This window comes from Aedes albopictus, chromosome 1 (genome assembly GCF_035046485.1).
Source record: "Aedes albopictus strain Foshan chromosome 1, AalbF5, whole genome shotgun sequence".
NCBI lineage: Eukaryota > Metazoa > Arthropoda > Insecta > Diptera > Culicidae > Aedes > Aedes albopictus.
In genome coordinates this window covers 300,577,387-300,602,616 of record NC_085136.1, presented here as the reverse complement: position 1 = coordinate 300,602,616, position 25,230 = coordinate 300,577,387, and the positions used below count along the sequence as shown (strand labels likewise).

The window sequence follows — 25,230 nt, the reverse complement described above, 5'->3', positions numbered from 1 at the left end:
CTGAAAAATTTTCTTGCGGCATCCCTAAGTAATTCCAAGAGGAATCCCCGAAGGAATTTCAGGAGGGATTCTTGAACAAATGGATGAATTTCTGGGGAAACTCCTGGACTAGTTCCTAAAGAATCTCCTGTAGGAATTCCTGAAGCAACTTCTGAATGAATCCATGAAGGAACACTCAGACTAATCTCTGAAGGACATCCTATGAGCATCCCTGAAGGATCTTCTTCTGAATGAAAATCTGATGCATCTCTAGGAAGCATCCCTGAAGTATTTTTTTGGAGAAATCCCAGGTGGATCTCCTGGAGGCATCACTGAATCCTTCTGAAAAATTTTTTGAATTTCTTTGACTTCTGGGGAGATGTGAATGTGGGTTCTAAAAGTTAAGAAATCAGTTATTGTAATCGAACTCTTATGATAGTGATCGTGGTATTTTTTTTTTTCTCAACTTTATGTAAACTTAATTTTGTTCGTGCACTGATCACCGGCGCGAAAAATGAAAATCGGCGGCGTGACAAACGGCGGCGTTTGGCGCACCGCCGATACCTCGGTCGGCGTCGGCGTGGGACAAAAAGTGTCGGCGGCGGCGGCGCACAGGTCTAAGTGTACATAACTGCTAATAATAATTATTATGTTCCAGCTCTTTCCCAGTACATTTTTTTTTCGCTGCAAATTATTGAAACGTTAAAAAAAATTAGAAAAAACCGATTTAATCCACCTATGGTGAACAGAACCCTTCTTACACTTATTAAAATTATTGTTGTATCATTTGTATTTAACATATTTATTTTGTGTAATTGACCAAAAGTTCTAGAAAATATTGTGGATTTGGCATCTAGTGGATTGGTTTCCAAAATAGCATCATGGACCATGGACTAAACTACCAGAAATGCCAGACACTTGTATGGAATGTTTAAAAAATAGCTTACATATTCTGGAATACTGTATCTTTTATTAACCGTTATGTGTCCGACAAACTTTTTGCTTTTTTCTACACCGTGTGTTTTAAATTAATGCAGGGTACCCGGGTACCCTGTCGGCCACATAAGGGTTAACTGCCAAAAGATCTTGAATCGATTAACAAATAGGTAAGAAAATCAGCGAGATACACTTTATCTAATATATCTTAATCAGTCAATTAAATTAGCTCCGAAGTACTTGGTATTCATGGTTATGGTGTAAAAACGACAAAAATGATATAGCTAATCAGTTTTGGCATTAGCTAGTTATTTTGGCTGTCTGGTTCTTGTATTTTTTCCACAATATATAAATTCAAAGCTTTCATTTAACATATTGTTAGTTTCCATAAAATTCCTGTGTATTTGTAATTTGTTATTTATAATTTTGTTGAAAGCAATAACCTGCTAGTATACACGTTGTATGAGGTTTGCATCATTTATTGAAAAATAATTTCTTATAGACTGGTCAAAAACAAATGCAAGATAACAAGTGAATATAAAAAAAAGAATTTATTGAAATACTCTTCGTAAGATATCTCAGTAATCAAATGTCGAATCGAAATTAAATTTCAGGGCCTTATACAAGCATATTGTAGCTTTCATTTGGTGCTTAGAGAACCCAAATCGGTTGACAGACGGCTGAGATATTTATTATGGTACCCTTGGTCAAAAATCTCTCAAAAAGTTAACCTGTATTACTCCCAAGTACTCTTTGAAAGATATCTCGGTAACCAAATGTCCAATCCTAATGAAATTGTATAGGGTTCTACTATAATGTTGTAGCTTTTCTTTGGTGCCAGGATTACCGAAATCGGTTGACAGACGGGTAAGATATTTATTATGATACTTTTGGTCAAAAATCTCAAAAGGTTTAGTTGTATAAATCCGAAGTACTCTTCGAAAGATATCTCTGTAACCAAATGTCCAATCGAAATAAAATTTCTGAGCGATCTACTAGAATGCTGTAGCTTTCATTTGGTGCCAAGAGAACCCAAATCGATTGACAAACGGTCGAAATATTTATTATGATACACTTGGTCAAAAATCTTAAAAAGTTTAGAAGTATGACTCATAAGTACTCTTCGAGAGATATCTCGGTAACCAAACGTCCAATCGAAAAAAATTCAATAGCGTTCTACTAGGATGTAGTAGCTTTCATTTGCTTCCAAGAGAACTCAAATCGGTTGACAGACGGCTGAGAAACGTGCGTGACTTTTTTTTGTAACGCACATACACACACACACACACACATGCACACATACACACATACACACACACACATACAGACATTTGCTCAGTTCGTCAAGCTGAGTTTATTGGTATATGAGACTCGGCCCTCCGGGCCTCGGATCGAAAGTCGGTTTTTCGAGCGATATTTATACCCTTCTTGTAGGGTTACGTCACCAACTCCGTATAGCAAACACTTCCTTTTGGTATTAGTGTGCTTTAAGCTACAAATAGATTTTATTTGATTAAATTCATTTTTAGTTAATTCAATCATATGCTTACAAATTTGGTAAACTCTTCCGAAAGTTCAGACCCTTTACGAATTCCCTCACCGCTTTCAATGTACGATCTACAATTTCATTAACATATTAATTCCCGTGCATAACATCATATGTAAAAGCCTAGTCTTTACTTACAATTATATAATAATGAATGCAAATTAGATAGACAAATTAACTCCGTAGAGAACTTCGATTGATACTGTAAATATTTCACAATTTAGTATAATAATAATAGTTAATCTAATGTAATAAATTCACCGTTGAATAAAGATTAAATTTCCACTGACTCAGCACTTTATGATAGTCACTGTTTTTTTCCTTATCGCTTGTTTGACGTTTCTCCCTTTGTAGTGGATAATGCAGAGTCAGACTGGCCAGTGTTGCCACAACGAGGGATTATGTCGTGACATACCCCCGCCCGTAATCCCACTAGAGGGTCCAAGGCATCATGGACGCTAGTGCTTGGGTTACAGTTTCCCTCGACATCCAATACAGCAATCTTCACCGCTGGTCGTCGTATTGTTCCCGTCGATGTTCGGACCAACGCCTGCCTTACTCTACCGTCCTTTCCGTGAAACACTTCTTCGATTCGCCCACGAATCCATTGATTCCTAGTAGTCCCATTAACAACCATAACTAAGTCGTCTACTGCCAGTTCCCTTGTGTCATCGAACCATTTACATCTCCGTGTTATCATAGGAAGGTATTCTTTCAGCCACCTATTCCAGAACTGATCACGGATATACCTAGCAAGTTTCCAACTGCTTCGCAATGGTGAATGGTTGCTTGGAGGATCCATCGGTAACAGTTTTGCTCCACTAGAACTGCCCAATAGAAAATGATTTGGAGTTAGAGCTTCCTGATCAGCATGTTCAAGAGGGATGTAGGTGAGTGGTCTTGAGTTGATCATTCCCTCCGCCTCGAGAAGGGCTGTCTCCAAAGTTTCGTCATCTGGTCTCCGAGGGTTGTCAAGCATGCTTCGAATAGCCACTTTTACCGAGCGGACCATCCTTTCCCATGCTCCGCCCATATGGGGAGCAGCTGGGGGAATGAATCTCCAGGAGGTCTCAGCAGTAGTAAATTTTTCGGAGAGCGTTTTGTTTCTGGTCAACTTTTGCGCTTCTAGTTCATTGCTGGTTCCGTGAAAACACGTTGCATTGTCTGTCCAAAATTCTCTTGGCAAACCTCTGCGTGCCACGAATCGTTGCACAGCCATAACACATGACTCAGTTGCCAGGGAATGTACCACTTCAATATGTACAGCTCTGATGGTGAGGCACGTGAAGATAGCAATCCACCGCTTTACGTTGCTTCTGCCCACCTTAACCAGTACAGGTCCAAAATAATCTAGTCCGGTGAAGGTGAACGGTTGAATGAAGGCTGTAACACGCATTGAGGGAAGTGGAGCCATTGATGGTGATTTTGGTACAGCCTTCGTTATGCGACAGAAAATGCAGGCCCGTGCAACCTTATCCAGAAGTCTTCTTAGTGTTGGAATATCAAAGCGCTGACGAATTTCGTTAAAGATGGTTTCCCGATTGGCATGACGATACCGGCAGTGATACCAGTCTACAAGGAGTAGTGTTACGGGGTGTTCCTTGGGTAGAATTATGGGAAATTTAGCGTCGTTTGTTACGTATGGCGCAGCAGCAATTCGACCGCGGCTTCGTGGAATTCCATCCTCGTCCATAAACGGCCACTTGGTGTAGATGATGCTGGATTTGTCAACGATGTTGTCTCGCTTTTCTGGTACGCCTTGATAACTAAGGAGGGCGGCAATTTCTTTTGGAAACATTTCCCTTTGTGCCGCCTTGAATAGTGCTTGTTCAGCTCGCAGTAATTCCTTGCTGTTGAGGGTCCCAAGCTCCAACAGCTTTTTTTCCTTTTTTGAACGGAGATTTTCTATGAATCGTAATACGTATGCTGTTACACGATGTACTTTGGACCAACGATTGAAGCGAGAAAAGTCCATTACAGGAACAAAATGCACGAAATGATGACGTGCAGGTCGGAGCTCCTCATTCGTTGGAGTAATCGTACGTTGTTGCGGCCAACGCTCTTCTGGATCACGAAGAAAGTGTGGCCCCTGGAACCATGGACTGTCAGTAGTCAACTCTGGGCCGTTACCCCACTTTGTGGCGAAGTCCGCAACATTTAGTTTTGACGGTACCCATCTCCATTCGGACTTTTGCGAGGATGTCAATATTTCACCAACACGTACAGCGATGAATTTGTTGTACCGCCTATGATCTTGTGAGCGAATCCAAGCGAGCACGGTTCCAGAATCGCTCCAGCAGTAGCGTTTGGAAACTGAAAGGCTGTGTTGCTGCTGAATAGTTTCCAATAGACGTACTCCAAGACAGGCTGCCTTCAATTCTAATCGGGGAATGGAGAGTGCTTTTATGGGGGCCACTTTTACTTTGGCACCTACAAGAGCTACTTGTACTTCATTATCTGTTTTCAAGCTGAGGTACACCACACAAGCAAACGCTAATTCGCTGGCATCAACGAAAAGATGTAGTTGAATACGATTAAAATCTGTAGGGACTGCTGCACTAAAATAGCATCGTGGTATGCGTAGACGGTTCAACTCTTCAAATAGGCCCGTCCACTGTTGCCACCGCTCGCATAGATCATCCGGTATTTTCTGGTCCCACTCTGTTCCTCGAGCCCAGAGCTCCTGAAGAAGGATTTTCCCATGCACAAGGAAGAAAGCGATGAAACCGAGTGGGTCAAATAGACTCATGACTACCCGGGCAATCTCTCGCTTGGTTGGAACGTGACCATTCTGGAGAACGTATTACAGGTCTTCTCTCAAACCAAATGAGTATACAAAAACATCCTCCTGCGGCATCCACTTAATCCCGAGCACCGACTCAGTCTTTCCTCCTCTTTCCAAGTCCAAATCCTTGGGCTCGATTCCGGAAGCTTCTCCTATTTCCTGAAGCACCTCCAGCTTGTTGGAAAGGAAATGTCGCAGAGTAAATCCGCCTTCAGAGTGGATTGACTGCACCTCCTTCACTACGGCGACAGCCTCGTGGATGGTTTCGAAGCTATCCAGATAATCATCCACATAATGCTTGTTTATTATAGCTGCAGATGCCCGTGGATATTCTGAGGAAAACTTTTCGGCGTTGAGATTTTTTACAAATTGTGCGGAGGCTGGAGAGCATGTGGACCCGAACGTGGCTACATCCATTACGTAAACGTTGGGGTGGTCCGTCGGTTTTTCACGGAACAAGAACCGTTGTGATTGGTTGTCTGGAGAGCGGATTCTGATTTGGTGAAACATCTCCATGATGTCACCACACACCGCAACGGGATATTGCCGGAATTGGTAGAGCACTTTTGGAAGCGGAGTCAATAGATCGGGTCCTTTCAGCAACTTGGAATTGAAGGAGATGTTGCCTACCTTAGCCGCCGCATCCCATATTAATCGGACCTTTTCAGGCTTCCTTGGGTTAGTGACTACGCCTAGGGGAAGGTACCAAATCAGCCCAGCCTCAACCGACGTCAATTCGATCAAGTTGGCTTTATGTGCGTAGCCCTTACGTTCGTATTCTACAATTTGCTCTCGCACCCGCTGTCCTAGTGCTGGTTCCATTTGGAGCTTCCGCTCGAGAGCCTCCAAACGCCGTAACGCCATTGGATAACTATCTGGAAAGTCCGGATGATCAGATTTCCACAGCAGGCCAGTCTCGAATGCGCATCCAGATTGAACGCGTTGCGTCGTATCTACCAACAGTTTTTTGGCCCTTTTTTCTTCATCAGACTCCGTGTACTCATATGGATTTGAGACTCCGACGTTCTCTAGAGCAAAATAATCTCGAAGTTGCTCGTTTAGTTCTCGGTCCTGATCGGGTGCCGCCGCAACGTAAAGACTAACAACTGCCGTTTTTGACGACTGCCCAGGAATGCACCCATAAATGCTCCAACCCAGCCGACATTTCGCACCAATAGGATCGGAGGGTCTTCCTTCTCGCAACTTCAGCGGCACACACAGTCTCAAATTGTCCAGACCTATTAGCAGTTTCGGCTGTATAAGTTCGTAGTCGTTCAACGGGAGGCCTCGTAGATGAGGAAATCGTTTTGCTAGGGCTCCATAGTTAAGTGTTTGAGAGGGAAGGACTAAGCGACCAACAGTACGAGCGTCCATCAGCTTGTATCGTGTAGCGCAACTTCTTCCGGAGATTTCAATTTGTACACGCTGTGACTTCGGTTCCACACGTTTCACGTTTCCGGTCCACTGGAGTGTGAGGGGTTCTATTTGACCACTGGTTTCCAGCTGCGTTGCGACAGATTCTTCTAGCAGTGTATACGAAGAGCCCTCGTCTATGAATGCGAAAATTGTTTGCGAGTTGTCGTTGTTGAAGAGAGTCACAGGCAGGCTTGTCCGCACTGAGCGCATGAAAATTCTGCTCTTTTGATTTACACCACCAAAACCATTGTATTTATGTAATCTTTCTATCTTACTTGATAGAAGGATGTTTAAATATCCGAAATGTCATTTCAAACTGTCAAAAAATCGCACCGCAGTGCCGCACTGAGCGTGCAAAGAGAAAATCACTGGGGTGAATTCACCCGGGTGAAATTCTCTTTGCGCGCACAGTGTGGCACTGCGGTGCAATTTTTTGACAGTTCCAAATGACGTTTAGAATATTTCAACATCCTTCTATCAGATAAGGTAGGAAGATTGCATTGATACGATGGTTTTGGTGGTGTAAATCAAAAGAGCAGAATTTTCATGCGCTGAGTGCGGACAAGCCTGGTCACAGGTACGATTCGAAAGAGTGGCCATTTGAACTCTTCGGAGGACACGTGACTTGCTGAGATACCCAAGTTTTCTAGACGAGGAGAGTCTGTATGCAGAAGGGTGTGGTGTTTTTGACGACATTCTTCGATCCCACAAGAATTCCAGGACCGGCAAGGCCACTTTCCGTGACTGTTGAGACAAGTGCGGCACAATCCCTTCTGTTGAACTAGTTCCCAGCGTTCATCCACACTAGCATTTTGGAACTGATGGCAATCGGACACTCGATGGCCGGCTCGCCCACAGGCTGCACACGGCTTGCTTGCCTTTGTGTTGTTAGGTGCGCCATCGGTAGAAGTGAACGGAGCTCGTTCACCGGAGTGTGAATAAACAGCGCCAAAATCTCTGGGCTTATGTCTGTCGTTCTTGGAAATGTTGTTGCTCAACCCAGGTAGATCGAACGACACCTCGCTAGCAGCAGTAACCAGTCCGGACATAAAATCTCCGAACGTCTCAAGGTTTGCTGGCTGATTTTTGTTTTTGAAGACGGCCCAGTCCAATTTCATCGATCCAGGTAACTTTTCCACCAGCTGCTGCATCAGTACTGGATTTGATAGATGGTTCTGGTGGTTGGCTGCCTTAAGGTGGTCTACAAAGTTTTGGACCGACAGGCCAAACTGAATCAATGTTTCTAGTCGGTCGTGCCTTGGTGCTGCAACGTGCTGAATTTTACTCATCAGCGAGCGTATGATGAGCTCTGGTCTCCCATATAACGTACGAAGAGTTTGTATAACGTGTGGTACGCTCGCGGGCAAGAGTAGTCGACTTTTTACTGACTCCAGTGCGTGACCTTTTAAGCTTCGCTGGAGACGAACTAAGTTTTCCGCGTCAGAGTAACCGCACGTAGCTGAAGACTGCTCGAAATTACTAATAAATATAGGCCAGTCTTCTGGATTCCCATTAAACGCAGGTAGGTCTTTTCCAAGCACTTGACGCGCTGCAATTTGCGCTTGCGAAAGTGAATACGCAACTACCGGTGTTAACGGGACGATAGAGTGTTGTTGATATCCATGACGGAGTGGTCTGGGATGTTCCGGATCGAGAGGCACCGAAGCTGGTGCTAGAAACGAAGGATCTACCGGGTGCATGGAGAACTGATTCATGCTGGAAGCGATCACTTGTCCAACCGGTTGCGGATTGACTGGATTATACGGTTCCAATGGGAACGGTGCCGAGGGAATATTGACCGGGTCTTCTGGGATCTGATTCAAGGTATTCACTTGTCCAGCTATATCTCCATCTGATCTTCCTGTGTCGTGTCCGTTTAACCAATCTTTCACCTTCTGTTTAGAACTGACTACCGAGCTGCTTCTGCTACTTGTTTCTGCCAGTTGTCGGATGATTTCCTGCCTCTTCTCGAACGATTCTCTTCTTACTTGCTGCTGCTTACGCTTCAATTCCATTTCCTCGTTCATTTTTCGATCACGAAGCAGATTTGCTTCCTCCGCTAGCTTCCGTTTTTCCTCAAGACGTCGTTCTTGTTCCTCCATCTGCCGTTTTTTGATTTCTTCTTGCTCAAGCAACTCTCGCTCGGCCAGGACCCGTTCTTCCTCGAGAAGTTTTAGTTGCTCGGCCAACATAGCAGCACGCACGCTTGAAGTCACACTTCCAGTTGGATCTAGAGTTTTCTTCGTTTTACGGGAAGCAGCCTTTGAACTAGCTTTGGAGCCACCTTTCGCGCCTTTAGATGGGCGATCTTCAACTGTAGGAACTCCAAGCCTTCCGCGATTAGATGTCTCGGGCTTTTCACACTGCTTGCAGGTGTACGGTCTGGTTGGCGGACCTCTTCATTGACTCCAGCACAGCTAAAGTGTTCCCATAACTTACAAGAACCGCACTGCACCATCTCATTTTCCGCAGAATCCTTCCTTGTACATGACTGGCAGTTGCGGGGGGACTTCTGTGAATCTGCCATCTTTCGGCTCCCGTACAAATTTCTTAAATTTGTTGTAGGGTTACGTCACCAACTCCGTATAGCAAACACTTCCTTTTGGTATTAGTGTGCTTTAAGCTGCAAATAGATTTTATTTGATTAAATTCATTTTTAGTTAATTCAATCATATGCTTACAAATTTGGTAAACTCTTCCGAAAGTTCAGACCCTTTACGAATTCCCACACCGCTTTCAATGTACGATCTACAATTTCATTAACATATTAATTCCCGTGCATAACATCATATGTAAAAGCCTAGTCTATACTTACAATTATATAATAATGAATGCAAATTAGATAGACAAATTAACTCCGTAGAGAACTTCGATTGATACTGTAAATATTTCACAATTTAGTATAATAATAATAGTTAATCTAATGTAATAAATTCACCGTTGAATAAAGATTAAATTTCCACTGACTCAGCACTTTATGATAGTCACTGTTTTTTTCCTTATCGCTTGTTTGACGTTTCTCCCTTTGTAGTGGATAATGCAGAGTCAGACTGGCCAGTGTTGCCACAACGAGGGATTATGTCGTGACACTTCTTATGGGTGTAAGAAGGGAAAAAACATATATTTTGCACAGATTGTTATTTTGTGTGGTGAACTCATTGAACCATATTTTTAATAATACTAAACATTTTCCAGATTTTTTCAGGCTGTTCCAAACTTAACTATATCACAGACAAACAGACGTAACACCTCGAACACTGCGTCGTCAACAGAAGGCGCTAGTGTGAAACGTCAAATGCAAAGAAAAACGATGAGCGCGCCTCTGGTTGTGAAAGTCTCAACTATGACGATTTAAAATGATCGGTAAAAGCGTGGTCGATGGCAATTTCGCAAGTATTACGTCTGTTTGTCTGTGACTATATTGTGAAGATTTGATAGAAGAACCGGAATAAAAAAAAACCAACCATGCGTCGAGATAGAGAATTTTGAACGTTTACAGTTAATTTCCGATACACTCCTTACAACAGGACCAATACCTGTCAAATTTGGCATGTGAATTGTATATGCTTTTGCTTGAAATATTTATAAAGTGACCTGGGTTGAATTTTTTCCTACTTTTATGTGTCGCAACTCGATTCGGATGAGTGCATATTGTAGCTCTTAATTAGCTGAATGAAGCGCAATGCCAACAACTAGGGGAACAAAACCCAAAATGCCAAGATGGGGTAAAATGGCCCAACTCATAAAATCATTCCTCGATGTGATTTGACCATTACTATAGGTGAATGGTGTCAAGATATGTTAACGTAAAACATTCTTCTAGAAGCTAAGCCGCCATACCCATGGAAAATCTTTCGATTTCCCAATGAAAACTATCAACTTCCGGTTTTTCGTACTTGCAATTAAGGTTTTCTGGTGATTTTATTATCAGCCAAGTGTTTCCAAGCAGATTGAGACACACATGGAGGCGCATGGTTGTTGATGTCTACGCTTTTCATGTTAGGGGTCATTCAAATATGACGACCATCGTTTAGCGGGGAGAGAGGTGACACTCCATGTATTGAGCATACGAAAATAGCGGACCAGAGGAGCAAAGGGAGTCAGAAATTCCCGAAAAATGATGGACGTAATTTGTGAACGTTTTCATGAAGTGGCATCTTACCCCATGGCAGGTGGCCTTTTTGCACCACTTCCGTTTTACGAACCAGTTTTTGAAATCGCTATAAATCGATGAAAATACATTAGTTTAGTGAATATTTTTGCTGAAGTATCGAGCAAATATTGTCTAGTTGCTGTTAACACTTTGGAAGCCTAGTAAATGAAGCTATATATTATTGAAAACGATGAAAGTTTGAAAAATGGCATATTGCCCCACTTTCCCCTAGTTCAAATTTACTTCGCACGTCGATAATACCTACACGACTACGCTAAAGCTAAAGCATTCTAAAAACACCCTGAATGACTCACACCGTTTGCTAAATCATTTCTGTTCCGTATACGGCTCTCTATACAACACCCATCGCATTGTCTATTCAGAACTTAGAAGCCACCTGTTGCCGACTAGCGCAATTTGTTCTCTTTGAATGTATTAAATCACTTGGCTTACCTGTATATAGGTTGGGTGGTAATGATGATAAGTGCTTTGTCATTTTAATCCACCGGACCGGCACGATCAATCGCTCCCGCTCACTCTCTCTCCAGCGTGAGTTCTCAAAGAGGCGTCCGATGCCGATCACCATCACCACCATCACCATCGTTGAAACGATTTGAATGAGCGAGCGAAAACAGAAACTGTTGGTAATAAAAATGCAAACTGGCTGAGCCATGGCTGTGACATCTTCTTCACTCGCTTCGAACTGTCTCGCAATCATCATCATCATTTCAGTGATTGCACTTGCCTGTGTTTGTGTGGAAGTAAACTGCTAATTGAAGGCCAGCGTGGAAAGGGTGTGCTTTTGCACGAGAGATCCCAGCCAGACAGATGAAAGCACCGACGACGCTGGAGAACCAGTTTCCCGCGCGCGCACACGAACTGGTTCGCCACGGAATCCACCAAACACGTGATTCGTGTTCGCGTTCGAATTTGTGCATCCGTGCGCGAAGCGCACCGAGCGTGGTTGGTTTCACAGATAGTTGCCGTCGTTTGAATCGTTTTAGTTGGACATGATGACGCGCTCTCGAGTCTCGTCGGTATGGCTCGGTGCAATCGCCTATCGGTTTTTGGATTATGGTCCGGAGAGGTCCGGTTTTTCATGGCGAACGCAGGGCTGCGACAGCTTCAACAAGTGCACGATGGCTTCTTACGTCTTGGGTATTTCAAGGTTTCCGATTCCGAAATTCCGGCTGCATTTGGCTACGAACTGGGTACTTGATCAGCGCCAAAACACAGCGACGCTTGTCTGGCTCTCCAAGCCGAACCACACTCAATCCAATTCAGACATGGAATTTTAGTTGTTGCAAACAATGCCGTCAATTAGTCGACGAGAGAAGTCGATTAAACCAGCAATTATCCTCCACGAACAGCAACGGCTCAACCGCGTTGTCGATTCGAAGGAATATTAACGCAATCGATAATTGCTTTCGATCGAATGTAGCGTTCTGCAGCAGAGCAGTTGTCTATTATAGCACTTCATTATAACAGGGCGGCGCGTCCCTCGGGCGGGCGGCGTCAACGACGACGGAGATAATAATGAAACGGCGGCGTGCACGAAGCAAACTTTCGCGCCTTTGGAGCTCGTACTCTCACGAGCGTGCGTGTGTGTGGTCGAATGGCACTTTGCAAAAATGGAATAACCATCATTAGTCGATTGTTTTGACGTTTTTGGTGATTGCAATGGGCGGGCTGTGCTGCGGCATATCGATCGGATTCGGTACGTCAGATGATTGCATTTATGGTCTAGGTGTGGTGATCGAATAGGATCGTGTGAATGTGATATGAAAGTTTAATTGCACAGTGGACGGACAATTCGTCGGGAGATTTGCATATACATACTATGGAGGCGCGCTTTATTTGTGTGCGATAGGTGTTAATTTTGTATTCGAAATAGGTCAGCTCTGATCCAATCATGAAAGCAACAACTACTCATATCGGCGAACTCATAATAGACCCTCAGTTGGACTGGAAAAGCAACAATAACCACACATCAACATACATTCTACCAATCCAATGTCAAAGTAGAAAAGTGGAAGCATCAAAAAGGCAACCAGCTCGATATGGTAGAGTAGAATACATTCAGGTGCTGTACAAATAAGAGCAGCTGCGCATAGTCCATTGCAATCACTCACGTAAAGGACAATAGAGCTGTAAATCGGGTTGTTATCCGACATCCTGATGACGTGACCCGCCCACCGTAGCCTCCCGATTTTCGCGGTATGGACGATGGTTGGTTCTCTCAGCAGTTGATGCAGGTCGTTGTTCATTCGCCTTCTCCAACTCCCGTCTTCCATCTGCACTCCGCCGTAGATGGTACGCAACACCTTCCGTTCGAAAATTCCAAAATCCGGTTTATCCTCTGCACGTAGAGTCCATGTTTCGTGGCCATAGAGGATTACCGGTCTACGCAGCGTTTTGTAGATAGTTAGCTTCGTGTGACGACGAACTTTGTTCGATCGTAGAGTTCTACGGAGTCCAAAGTAAGCTCAATTTCCTGCCACAATGAGCCTCTGAATTTCTCTGCTGGTGTCGTTGTCGGCGGTCACCAGTGCGCCCAAGTACACGAATTCTTCAACCGCCTCGATTTCATCACCGTCGATATAAATTCGGGTGGCGGGCGCGGTGATTCCTCCCTGGAGCTTTTTGCCATCATGTGCTTTGTCTTCGACACATTAATGACTAATCCGATTCGCCGTGCTTCACTCTTTAGTCGGATGTACGTTTCCGCCATCGTCTCAAACTTATTTACGAGCAATAATATCAATATCATCAGCGAAACCAAGCAGCTGATCGGACTTCGTGAAAATCGTTCCACTCGTGTTTATCCCCGCTCTCCTAATTACACCCTCTAAAGCCAATGTTATACAGCAAGCACGAAAGACCATCACCTTGCCGTAACCCTCTGCGAGATTCGAAGGGACTCGAGAGTGTCCCTGATACTCGAACTACGCACATCACTCGATCCATCGTCGCCTTGATCAATCGTATCAGTTTATCCGGGAATCCGTATTCGTGCATAATCCGCCATAGCTGTTCTCGATCGATTGTATCATACGCCGATTTGAAAGCGATGAACAAGCGATGTGTGAGCACGTTGTATTCGCGGCAATTCTGCTACACCTGGCGGATGGCGAACATCTGGTCCGTTGTAGCGTGTTCACCCATAAATCCAGCCTGATATTGCCCCACGAACTCTCTTGCAATCGGTGGTAGACGGTGGCATAAAATTTGAGAGAGTATCTTGTAGGCAGCGCTCGGCAGTGTGATCGCGCGGTAGTTCCCGCAATCCAACTTGTCGCCCTTTTTGTAGATGGGACACACAATACCTTCCATCCATTCCTCCGGTAATACTTCCTCCTCCCAAATCTTGGTATTGACCCAGTGTAGTGCTCTCACCAGTGCTTCTCCACTGTATTTTAGAAGCTCGCTTGGTAGTTGATCTGCTCCAGCGGCTTTGTTGTTTTTCAACCGGCCAACCTCCTCCTCAATCTCTTAGAGGTCAGGGGCCGGAAGTCTTTCGTCCTGTGCACATACTCCTAGATCTGTTACCAAGCCACCTTCGGTACTTGCAACGTCGCCATTGAGGTGCTCATCGTAATGCTGCGGCCACCTCTCGACCCCCTCACGCTCGCTCGTGAGAATATTCCCGTGATTATCTCGGCACATGTCGGCTTGTGGCACAAAGCCTCTGCGCGAGCGGTTCAGCTTCTCGTAGAACTTTCATGTGTCCTCAGCGCGGTACAGCTCTTCCATCGCTTCGCGATCTCGTTCCTCCTGCTGGCGCTTCTTCATCCGGAAGACTGAGTTCTGCCTGTTCCGCGCCTGTCTGTAACGTGCCTCATTCGCTCTCGTACGGTGTTGCAGCATTCTCGCCCATGCTGCATTCTTCTCGTTTTTCAACTGTTCACATTCGCCGTCGTACCAGTCTGTGATTTGGAGTCGCGAAGCCTAGTGCTGTAGCCGAGGTACTACCTATGGCGGATCGGATGTCCCTCCAGCCATCTTCAAGCGTAGCTGCGCCTGCTCTTCCGTTGGTTAGGACCACTGCTAACTGCTGCGCGTAGTCTTGAGCCACTTCTACGTTACGCAGCTGCTCGATGTTAAGTCGCGGCGTTCGACTTCGACGCATGGTGATAACCGTCGAAAGTTTTGAGCGCATGCATACAGCGACTAAGTAGTGATCCGAATCTATATTCGCACTGCGGTATGTGCGGACATTGGTTAAATCCGAGAAGAGTCGATTTAGTTCCCTGTTTGATGGTCGGGTGAACTCGAGGTGACTTTGCGGGGGAAGAAGGTGCCCCGGACTACTATACCACGGGAGGCTGCAAAGTTTACGCATCGCTGGCCGTTATCATTCGATACGGCGTGCAGGCTGTTTCGCCCGATTACCGGTCTGTACATTTCCTCCCTTCCTACCTGCGCGTTCATGTCGCCGACAACGATTTTCACGTCACGCGGCGAGCAACCATCGTATGTTTGCTCAAACTGCGCGTAGAACGCTTCTTTCTCGTCATCAGGTCTCCCTTCGTGTGGGCAGTGGACGTTGATGATGCTGTAGTTGAAGAAACGGTCCTTAACTCTCAACATGCACAACCTTGCGTTGATCGGCTGCCACCCGATCACACGTTGTCGCATCTTGCCCAACACTATAAATCCTGTTCCCAGTTCATTGGTGGTGTCACAGCTTTGGTAGAAGGTATAGCCGCTCGATGCCCGCTTTTCCACACTTCTGTCCAGTCCAACAAAGCTCCTGCAACGCCACGATGTCGAAGTTGCGGGGATGTTATTCGTCGTAGATTATCCTGTCACATCCTGCGAAACCAAGTGGCTTGCAATTCTATGTTTCAAGTTTCCAATCGTAGTCCTTTTTTCGTCGAGTGGATCTAAGCTGATTGTATCGAGTCGTATTTTTGACGTAGGACTACGTCTCTCTTTTCTATACCGGGTGTCATTCTAAATTTTCAGAAATCGGCCGCGTTACGTTTGAAGTGGAGATTTTGATCGTTAATAACTCAGCCATTTCTCGTTGATTTTTCAAAATTTTGGCACCAATCGATTGCAAATCTTTACACCAATTATGCCCAATAATAACATTTGCTGATTTTCAATAACAAACTATTGAAAAATTGGTAAAAGTAAACCCATGTTTATTCCAGCCAATCACGAACGAGCACATTTTGGATGCTCCCGTCGCATATAAAAGCTACTGCTTCTTCGCATCTTCCCTCATTTGTCTTTGTCGTCTCGAGGTGAACGCATCGAACGAGAGCTGCCGACTTTCTTCGTTTGCGTTTTCGCTCATTATTCTTTGACGGCCGTGTCGGCAGATCGGCTTGGTTGGTAGTTCATAGGTACCACCTTACCAAGACTGGCAAAAGTTTCAGGCACCCGACTGCCTATGTATTGTTCTGTTTTCATCACAAATTCTATCGATCGGTAGCTTTTTCGGAATTCGCACTCTATCATATCTATCATTTCATTATCCACTTTGATCTCTACTCCCTTATACTTAAGAGTAGAAAGAGACCGATATAGCCACAAAATCATCAAGTTAATTATAGAATACGGTCGATAAATCAGTACATCACACAACAACTTTACTCAACACATTACTTCACCATTTGTATTATCATAACAACAAACATTGTATTATGGAAATATAAAAGTCGAAATCTCGTTCCAGCCTTTGTCCTACGTCAACATTGCGGTTATGTCTCAGACATTGCCCACTCCTAGTTTTTCCTATGTTATTTGCAATGGACATTTTTACGGGTGGCTTATTGGGCCTACGCCAACGCACTCCTGTCTCGTCGGAGGGCCATCGTGCCAGTTCTGTTTAACGTCTCTACCACCACTGGGACGTCCACGCTGATGGGGCTACCACCTAGCGGATCTAGCTGGGTGTGATGCAGCATTCCTTACTCAGCCGCTGAATGCCAGAACAGACGCTGTTTGAGCTGCACCTCCTTGGTGAATAGATGCTCGGGTCGCACCTCCCCAATCTAGCTGAAGTAAGAAGGACAACAGTGCCCAGGCTGCACTACCAGCTAAGCACACAACTCTTAGCTGGCGGTCTTTGTCATCGCTTGACCCGTGGAAGCATGACGTAGGAGCTTGTGAGCTATGTTGGACGCTCTCCTAATCGACTCACCGTTTTGCAGCCCGTGGCTTGGCTCTAGAATCACCTTAACACTCTCCGTAAGCTCTTTGTGTACTGAACTTCTATTTTTTGGTCGTTTTTAACGTGAAGATCATATCTCCAGCTGAGGTGTCTCTGATCTTCTGGTCGTCGACATCGGCACCAAATTGGCTTCGTTAGCGGTTTTGAGATAAGGGGCTGTCCATAAACCATGGACATGCATGGGGGGGGGGGGGGAGGGGGGTTCGGCCAATGACCATTTTGTATGGACGAAAATTTTTTTTTGTATGGACAAATGACCAAGGGGGGGGGTTGAGAATTCCCAAAAAAATGACCACGTGGTTTATGGACAGCCCCTAATCCCATATTCTGAATCTGCATGCCAAATTGAGCCGAAATCCAAATTTTTATGAATTTTGGTGCCCGGGAACCTATTTAAAAATCAGTTTCAAGTTTGTATGGGAGCGATTTGTCGAACCACCCCTTGTCGCATTTTGTATTGGGCGGAACTGTCAAGCAGTTGCCCAGCTGTCAAAAGGTGATTTCAAAAAATCTCTTCGAAATTGATTTTAGGTACCAAAATGAAGTTCTAAAAATCGGAAAAAAAAATCTTGGTGGTTCAGAAATAGGTGCCCTTTCGTATAAAATCAAAAAATCAATAAATTTTCCAAAATTTAAAAACCCAATTCTTCACATTTTGTGAGTTCTTTAGGACTAGGACTCGATCCCGGATCCTCGGCAAGATAGACAGGTAATCTAACCATCAGAGATGAAAGATGGGAGATGATGATAATGATGAGAGATGAGATATGAGAGATGAGAGCCGAGAGATGAGAGTTAAGAGATGAGATGAGAGAAGAGAGATAAGAAGTGAGAGATGAAAGATGAGAGATTAGAGATGAGAAGTGAGAGATGAGGGATGAAATATGAGTGATGAAAGATGAAAGATGAGAGATGATGTTGATGTTGATGAGAGATGAGAGGTGTGGGATGAGAGATGAGAGGTTAGGAATTAGGGATGATATATGAGATATGAGTGGTAAGAGATGAAAGATGAGACATGAGATATGAGATATGGAAGATGGGAGATGCAAGATAAGAGATGAGAAATAAAAGCTGAGATATGGGGGATGAGACATGAGAGATGAGAAATGAGAAATGAGGCTCTCATCTCAGACAATTTGTTACAAATTAGTAATAAGAAATGAAAAAGGAGGAATGGAATATAAAAGAAGAGAGGTTGGAGATGAGGGATGAGAAATAAGAGATGAGAGACGATGATAATGAGAAATGGGAGAAAAAAAGTTAAGAAAATATTTGAAAATGAATAAAAGTGACAAAGAAGATAATTGAAAACGAGGATGATTGTTGATAATATCTTTCTTTAGAACAAGATTATTTGTAAAATGTGCTGTATACGAAGTGAATATTTGGTGGAAAAAATTAAACTTTTAAAATAATGGGAGCGTAGGACAGGTGGAGAATGTAGGGATTGATTGATTGATGAAAGGTGATAGATGGTAATGATGACACAGCGCAACATGTTTTTGTCTCAAGAGCAAACATATGTGTCTCTGACAGATTTTGGGCCGCTGAATCCGAATCTGGGCTCAGATTTGCTCCAGCACGTCAGAATTTTGAGCTATACCTCAATTTATAGGGCAAAATATGCGATTTTGAGCTTTTTTGACTGCAAGCCATTAAGCAAGGAAATATTTTTTTTAAGCAATAAAAAAGTTAATTGGTCAATTAACTTCTAAATTAACGACTCATGCAAAATATTTCGTTTTACCAAATCAAATTTGAGAGATTTCAGCATTTTATGTTAGTATGTAAACTTGCATGCAACTTTTGGAGGGTGACTTGTATGGGAAATATCGTACCTAACATAAATCACTTAAAACTATCAAATTCGATTTGGTAAAACGAAATATTTTGCATGAGTCGTTAATTTAGACGATAATTGACCAATTAACCTTTTGATTGCCTAAAAAAAATATTTCCTTGCTTAATGGCTTGCAGTCAAAAAAGCCCAAAATCGCATATTTTGCCCTATAAATTGAGGTATAGCTTCGCCTCACTCCGTTCAGATTCACTCCTCTTTGCTGAAGCGAATCGAGAAAGATGCAGCAAAAGGATTGTCGTGAGCAAACACGCAACCCCATCACCAGTGGGAAGCGATGCGCCAGCTGCTTGACATAGATATTCGTTACCGTTCGTCGCAGTTTGCATCGCTAGCGAATGAATGAATGGCGAATGGTGAAGAATGCTGGTGAGCGGTCTAAGCGGCTATTATCATAAGTAGAAGAGAATTTCTGCATGTAAAGCATACATTTTTACTCTATTGTTGTTGGAATGCTTGATTAGCAAAGAAAATAGTTCGAAAACATCAAAAATTCATATGCACAATATCAATCGTATCACTCACGAATCGCATCACCGCTCGATCGCTTGCGATGCGAATGTGGACGAATGAGTAATTTCCAAGTGTGGCTTCCCACCGTTCGCCGGAGTTTGCTGTCGTTGCTGACAAGCATACACACAAACTAAAGCGACAACCGTTCGCTGCTGACTGTCTTCGAATGTGGAAGAAGATGAAAAGTGGAAATCAGGAACCCTGGAGGGATGAAATATGAGTGATGAGATATGGAAGATGAGAGATGACATGAGAGATGAGAATTGAGAGATGAGAGATGAGAGATAAGAGATGGAAGATGGGAGATGAAAGATGAGATATGAGAGATGAAAGATGAGAGATGGGAGATGAGAGATGAGAAATGAGAAATGAAAGTTGGGAGATAAGAGATGAGAGATGTCCGTCCGGACACTACAGATCCTTGACCACTGAATTGTTTTAGTGATGCTTGCCAACTTTACATATTTTGCAACAACGAGCTCTCGAGCCAATGCTGTAAACGGCTGAAATATGATCCTCATCTACCGCCCTACGACGTACTTTTATGGTAAAATATTTGGAACCATACAGACTGACTACTTACTACCGACAAAAGTTACTACCTAGTAGCAATTTCGAACCCGCGGTGGCCAAGAGAGTAAAGAACTAAATAAAAGTCAACAAGGTTGTTGGGAGCATGTTTTGAGCTTGTACAACATAGAACCCTTCATGGATCTCCACCGCTATGCCAGCCCATGAGGCAGACCCTTCTCACTTTGGAATGCCAAGCGAGGAGAACTTGATGCTCTCTGTTACGCACCAACCGACCGAGACCCGGACGCTGGTTTTCGCTCTATGTATACTGTTTTTCATGATAATTCGATCACTTCGATATTCGGAAGGGCTTGCAAGCCATGGTAGTTTAGTGGCTACCGCTTCTATATGCAGAAGCTCATGGATTCAATTCTTGATCCGTCCCTTTCTTCCTACGTGTTGTATCTTTCTGCAATTATCATATTCTTCCCCTTACCCACATTAACCTGCAATTTGACGTAGCAGACATCATTCTGACGTAAAAATAAAATATCAACAGCACTCTCACACTGAAGGTGCCTGTTAGTACCAAGCAGCTGTCTTATTGGTTGCTTGTGTGAGCGTGACTCATCTGGCGATACTGCCTCTTCGGGCGGTCAAACAATCTACTAAAGCTTATGTGGACAATCAATTTCGAAAGGCATTGCATTTGATTTTGCAACAACATCGCACACACCTCACCGAAAGTGTATGTAAAGAGAGCGATCATAATCGTTAAAAACGGCCTCTGCGCTCGTGATAAACCCGTGCGGTGCGGGGGCCGAGACAACCTTTCTGCGCTAAGGCTCCACTCGTGATGTTGCATTAAGCTCTAAATTTTAATGGCTCGTATAAATTTTGCACGAAATGTCTCGGATCCGCCGATCTGCCACGCTGTTGTTGTTATCGTCGTCGTTAACGACTTGCAAGATTAATGAGTTTTCTCGGGGCCATCTGGCCCAGGCATCCAACCATCCATCCGTCATCACTGTTGTTCATGGTATGGTGCAAGATCCTTTTGCGTTGGAAAAGTCGAGTAGCTCCGGTTCGAGCGTCTATATAATTAAGTGGAATCATTGATCGATTGAATTTGATAAACTAGGAGCTTGGTGGAGCCGTCAATGAAACACAAAATATCTGCGGAAAATTCGAGTATCAAACTATCAGATAATCTCAAAAAATACCGTCTACCCCCATTGGTTTGACCGTATCTAATCTGAACACTTTTTAATTTGACCCCCGCTGATCTGCACATCGTTCAAACTAAAAATGGTTCCAACGTCATTCTGCTAATGGAACGGGGTGAAACGAAACGCAGAATCGAAACAAAACAACAAAAAGGGTTGCCAACAGTGTGTTTTTCGATGTCCGCAGGGTTACTAGAAGTTCAGATTAAAAAACGAACCCCGTTGGTTTGCATGAGGTGTCGTTCAAACCAACGGGGGTAGACGGTATAGTACTTTTCACTTACCAATAGCCAAAAATAATCGCTCGAATTTCCATTACCACGTAGATTGTATATGTGAAAGGCAGGTTGTAATCTATACGAGTTGAATTATGCATTATTACGGGTTATATTATGCATTGATACAAGTAAGAGGTGTACTTACAGACATATATCCTTCGTGATTCGGGTTTCTTAAATATACAAATAATTACATGACAGATTAATACGATCATTCTATTATGATTAAATTCATACTAATAATCTACATCGTTTACACAATCAGTGTTCAATCCTCGTTCGACTTCAAGCCGTATAAGAATAATCATTTGACTGTCGCAAAATCTTTTTATCTCTGATAAATTGCAATGGGGCGTGTCGCTCGTGTCTATCGATCAACTGATCGATAGACAGTCCAAGCCAATTTTAACCATTACGTAATTTGCACGTCGTCATCAAGCCCCAGCACGGAAGGTACTACCCAGTCGGCAACCTTCCCCGAAGGCAATGCCACAAGTCTAAAACTTTGATCGAGACAAAAGCCTCTGCGCATACCGATGCGATGTCGCACGGACTGGACCACTCCAGGTCATTTTGGACCGACGACGGACGCAAGGCCGAACAAGTGGGCCAATTTCCATCGAATCCCACCAACACAGTTTCTCGGAGGTGTCGCCCGATCGTCGACGAACATGACCATCACACACGTTCAATAGATAAACGCTGCTGTGGCGGTTGCTGAAAATGCCTTGAAGTCATTCGGAGAATTCCAACTGGCACAAGTCACTAATTACCAGGTACACGGTGCCTCCAGCAGGTTCTTCGCTAGAATGTGGGCTGCCCCGGGATCGCGAAAGGCTTCAATCCGCTGTTATTTTTTCGATTGTTACACATTAAGACTATTGTAGGAATGACTTGACACAAAAACTAACAACATCTTACTCCAAATGGGGTGCGTACTTATTACGTAAAAATGAATTTCTCGAGGGGACACTTTCCTAAGAAGGCGCCTGTTCCCATTCGATTCGTGTGTCCGAATGAAACGAGTTATGACAGGTGGTTGATGACGAAGGAGAATTTTGGAATCATGTTTAGCAGTAATGGCAATCGATAATGGGTGGTAATAAGACGCTAGAACAGGGACCTTCAGGGCATATTTATATTGCTGACGCCGTTTGCGTTTGTAATGCGTTCTAAACTTGGATACATATTCTAATAGACGGGCTTGGTGGTCTAGTGGCTATCGCTTCTGATTCCTATGCAGAAGATCCTGGGTTCAATCCCTGACCCGTCCCTGTCCTCCTACTTAGTATCTTTCTATATACTTTCTCCCTCTTCTGTATAAACACAACTCACCTATTCACATGTTCATAGCCATCGCTAGAACAGAAACGGGTTGAAAAAGCCGTTTCCCTTCCTTCCAACTTTCATAGCACAGTGTCAATCTATCCGATAACGCCTACGAGTTATCCAATCAAGCGTACTGTGCCGCACTATCTCCACACAGAAAGAAATTCTGAAATCTACACTTGACTTAAATATTGGAACGCTAAAATTTCCATTTAATTTCATTCGGTTTTACATAAAAGAATTCCTTGCACGCAAAATTGTAAGCAAGCTCCATACTGCAGACAACCTGTAATTTAACGAACCGATGGAGAATTGTGTTGAAAGTGATGGAGGTCATTTTGTTACAGCGAACTCGATGTAACAATTTGGAACTGTGCAGAGTAATAAAAAAAACACTTATCTTTCACCTTACGCCTGGCATCCACGCACCAATGTGGTGAACCCTTTGCTATCCATATCCCACCAACACTCCGACATCCGCATGAATTTGTACAGACGCAGAGGTATATTCGGTCTGCTGTGGATACAAACGTTTGCAATCATCACTTCTTTTTCCTTCCCCACATTGACCTGCAACCTGACGTGGCAGGCGCCATTGTCGCCTAAAAATAGAAGATCACCAGCACTCACACACTGAAGAGGACTGCTTCGCCCCCGGCAGATATCTCATTATTGGTTCCTTCAGGCTTCCCAAAAGTACCGCATCATGATAGCATTTTGATGGCTGTCACACTCTTATTCCCATGACAGCCTTGTGAATGCATGGTTCATGACAGCCCACAGAATAAAACTCATGCGACCTACAACATCACTGTCGGGAACTGCTCACATCGTTTGCTTTCGCTGTGCGTTCGTTCGCCGATGACAACCTCGGCTCTAGCCCAAACCGTCTCTCGTTGGCTGGACACGAAGTGACGAAAATCGCTGCGCTCGGCCCGAGCATTTTACTTCTGTTGAACGAGTCGAGTATCGTGGTATATCGCACGCTCAAAATTATCGACGCGTTTCATGTATTATGTATTTTTTCAAATAGAGAATATGTACCTGTAAGTCTTATTCTAGTAGAGTATTTTGCATAGCATTATTTTTTATTGGCATGTTAAATGCACTGCCATGTTTTCAATATAAAAGAGAGTTTAATCTCACATCAGTGGTATATTTTAGCCAGATTACAATTTTGACAAACGCTGGCACAAACTTCTTTTCGCCCCTGGGGCATCTTGTGAAAGGCATATCATGTTTATAAAAAATATTTATTGAGCACATATTTTGTGAATAACTTTTAGCGTTAAGCCATGTGCTCCCGTGACAGCCTATGACACCCTTTACGCGACAGCCGGCTTGGTTAGCCGAAGATTGTCATCGCCATGCGGCCAACAATACTGACGACGTTTCCCACTCGGCTCGAAACGACTCGAGTATGCAACTGTCAGGCAAGCAGCCGAAGCAGCGGCTGTTTCAATACATCTTTCGCTCATGCGTGTGCGTGCTGTTGGCGATACATTTCTTACTGATGGTGTTGCACACGGTAACGAGAGATGGTCTGCACACATAAGAGAGTGTCGATTCAGCCTTGCGCGGGCTGTTGCGAGAAGGATGTACATTTGGAAAGCCTGCAAGTGTAGCTTTTCTGGCGATACTGGAGTAGCATTCACGGGTGGTCAATGAAGCTCAAGCTTTAAGCTCATAGGTATTCTAATCAAGCGATGCGAAAATTATGATACGCCAAGGAGTCTAAAAGAATTCATGCTCATGCAACTATGTGCTGTCAATTGGTCAAGTCAGTGGCTGTTTGAGAATCTCTAAGAACTCCCTTGATTATAGGTCATCATCGGATCTGAATCTGAAATCTGCAGCTCATCTGAAAGCTTATGAAGCCCCGTAAAAGTCCTCTGAAACATCCAGAAATTTCTAGCATTGAAATGCTTCTTATCGCCTTGAAACGCCTATGAAACCTCCAAAAAGCTCACCTGAAAGCATGTGAAACTGAGAATCTGTGAACCCTTGTGGAACCTCCTGAATATCCAGAAACGCCCTGAAACGCCTTGAACGCCTTTCAGCTGTCTCTAGAGCTAATAAAGCCCACTAAAACTCCTTTGAAACCTCCTGAAACGACCTGAAATGCATTGGAACGCCTTGAAATGTCTCGAAACGAGCCGAATCCTCCACCTGAGAACCATTGAAGCACCCGAAATCCCTCTGAACCCTTCTGAAACGCCCCGAAATTCCCGTGAAGCACACCTGAAAGTCTTTGAAGTCCCCTTAAGCCCACCAAAAGCCTTTACCCCTAAACGCCCTAAAACGCCCAGAAACACATTGAAACGAATTGAAATGCCATACATCGCCTTTAAACCATTCCCCACCCCCCAAGTGTAGAATTAGCTCCTAAGTTAAAATACACATTAATACAAACAAAAAAAAAATTCCCCACCCTGAAACTCCCGTGAAGCTCACCTGAGAGCCTCTAAAGCCCCCTAAAACCACTCTGAAACCTCCTGGAATACGCATTGA

The 25,230-nt window shown here is 43.9% G+C and overlaps 2 protein-coding genes across 3 annotated transcripts in view; one reads left to right on the top strand and one right to left on the bottom strand.

Moving 5' to 3' along the window:
- LOC109408847 (protein catecholamines up) overlaps positions 1-25,230 on the top strand; it is a 519,706-nt gene that overhangs the window by 61,900 nt on the left and 432,576 nt on the right. The window lies entirely within an intron of this gene.
- On the bottom strand, positions 2,328-9,753 carry LOC109409081 (uncharacterized). Its single transcript, XM_062847942.1, has 5 exons — positions 9,478-9,753; positions 7,213-9,410; positions 2,723-6,862; positions 2,600-2,663; positions 2,328-2,532 (listed from the first exon to the last, which is right to left on the bottom strand). Exons 2-3 carry the CDS (start codon positions 8,852-8,854, stop codon positions 5,265-5,267), a joined length of 3,240 nt encoding a protein of 1,079 aa, XP_062703926.1. The 5' UTR covers positions 8,855-9,410; positions 9,478-9,753; the 3' UTR covers positions 2,328-2,532; positions 2,600-2,663; positions 2,723-5,264.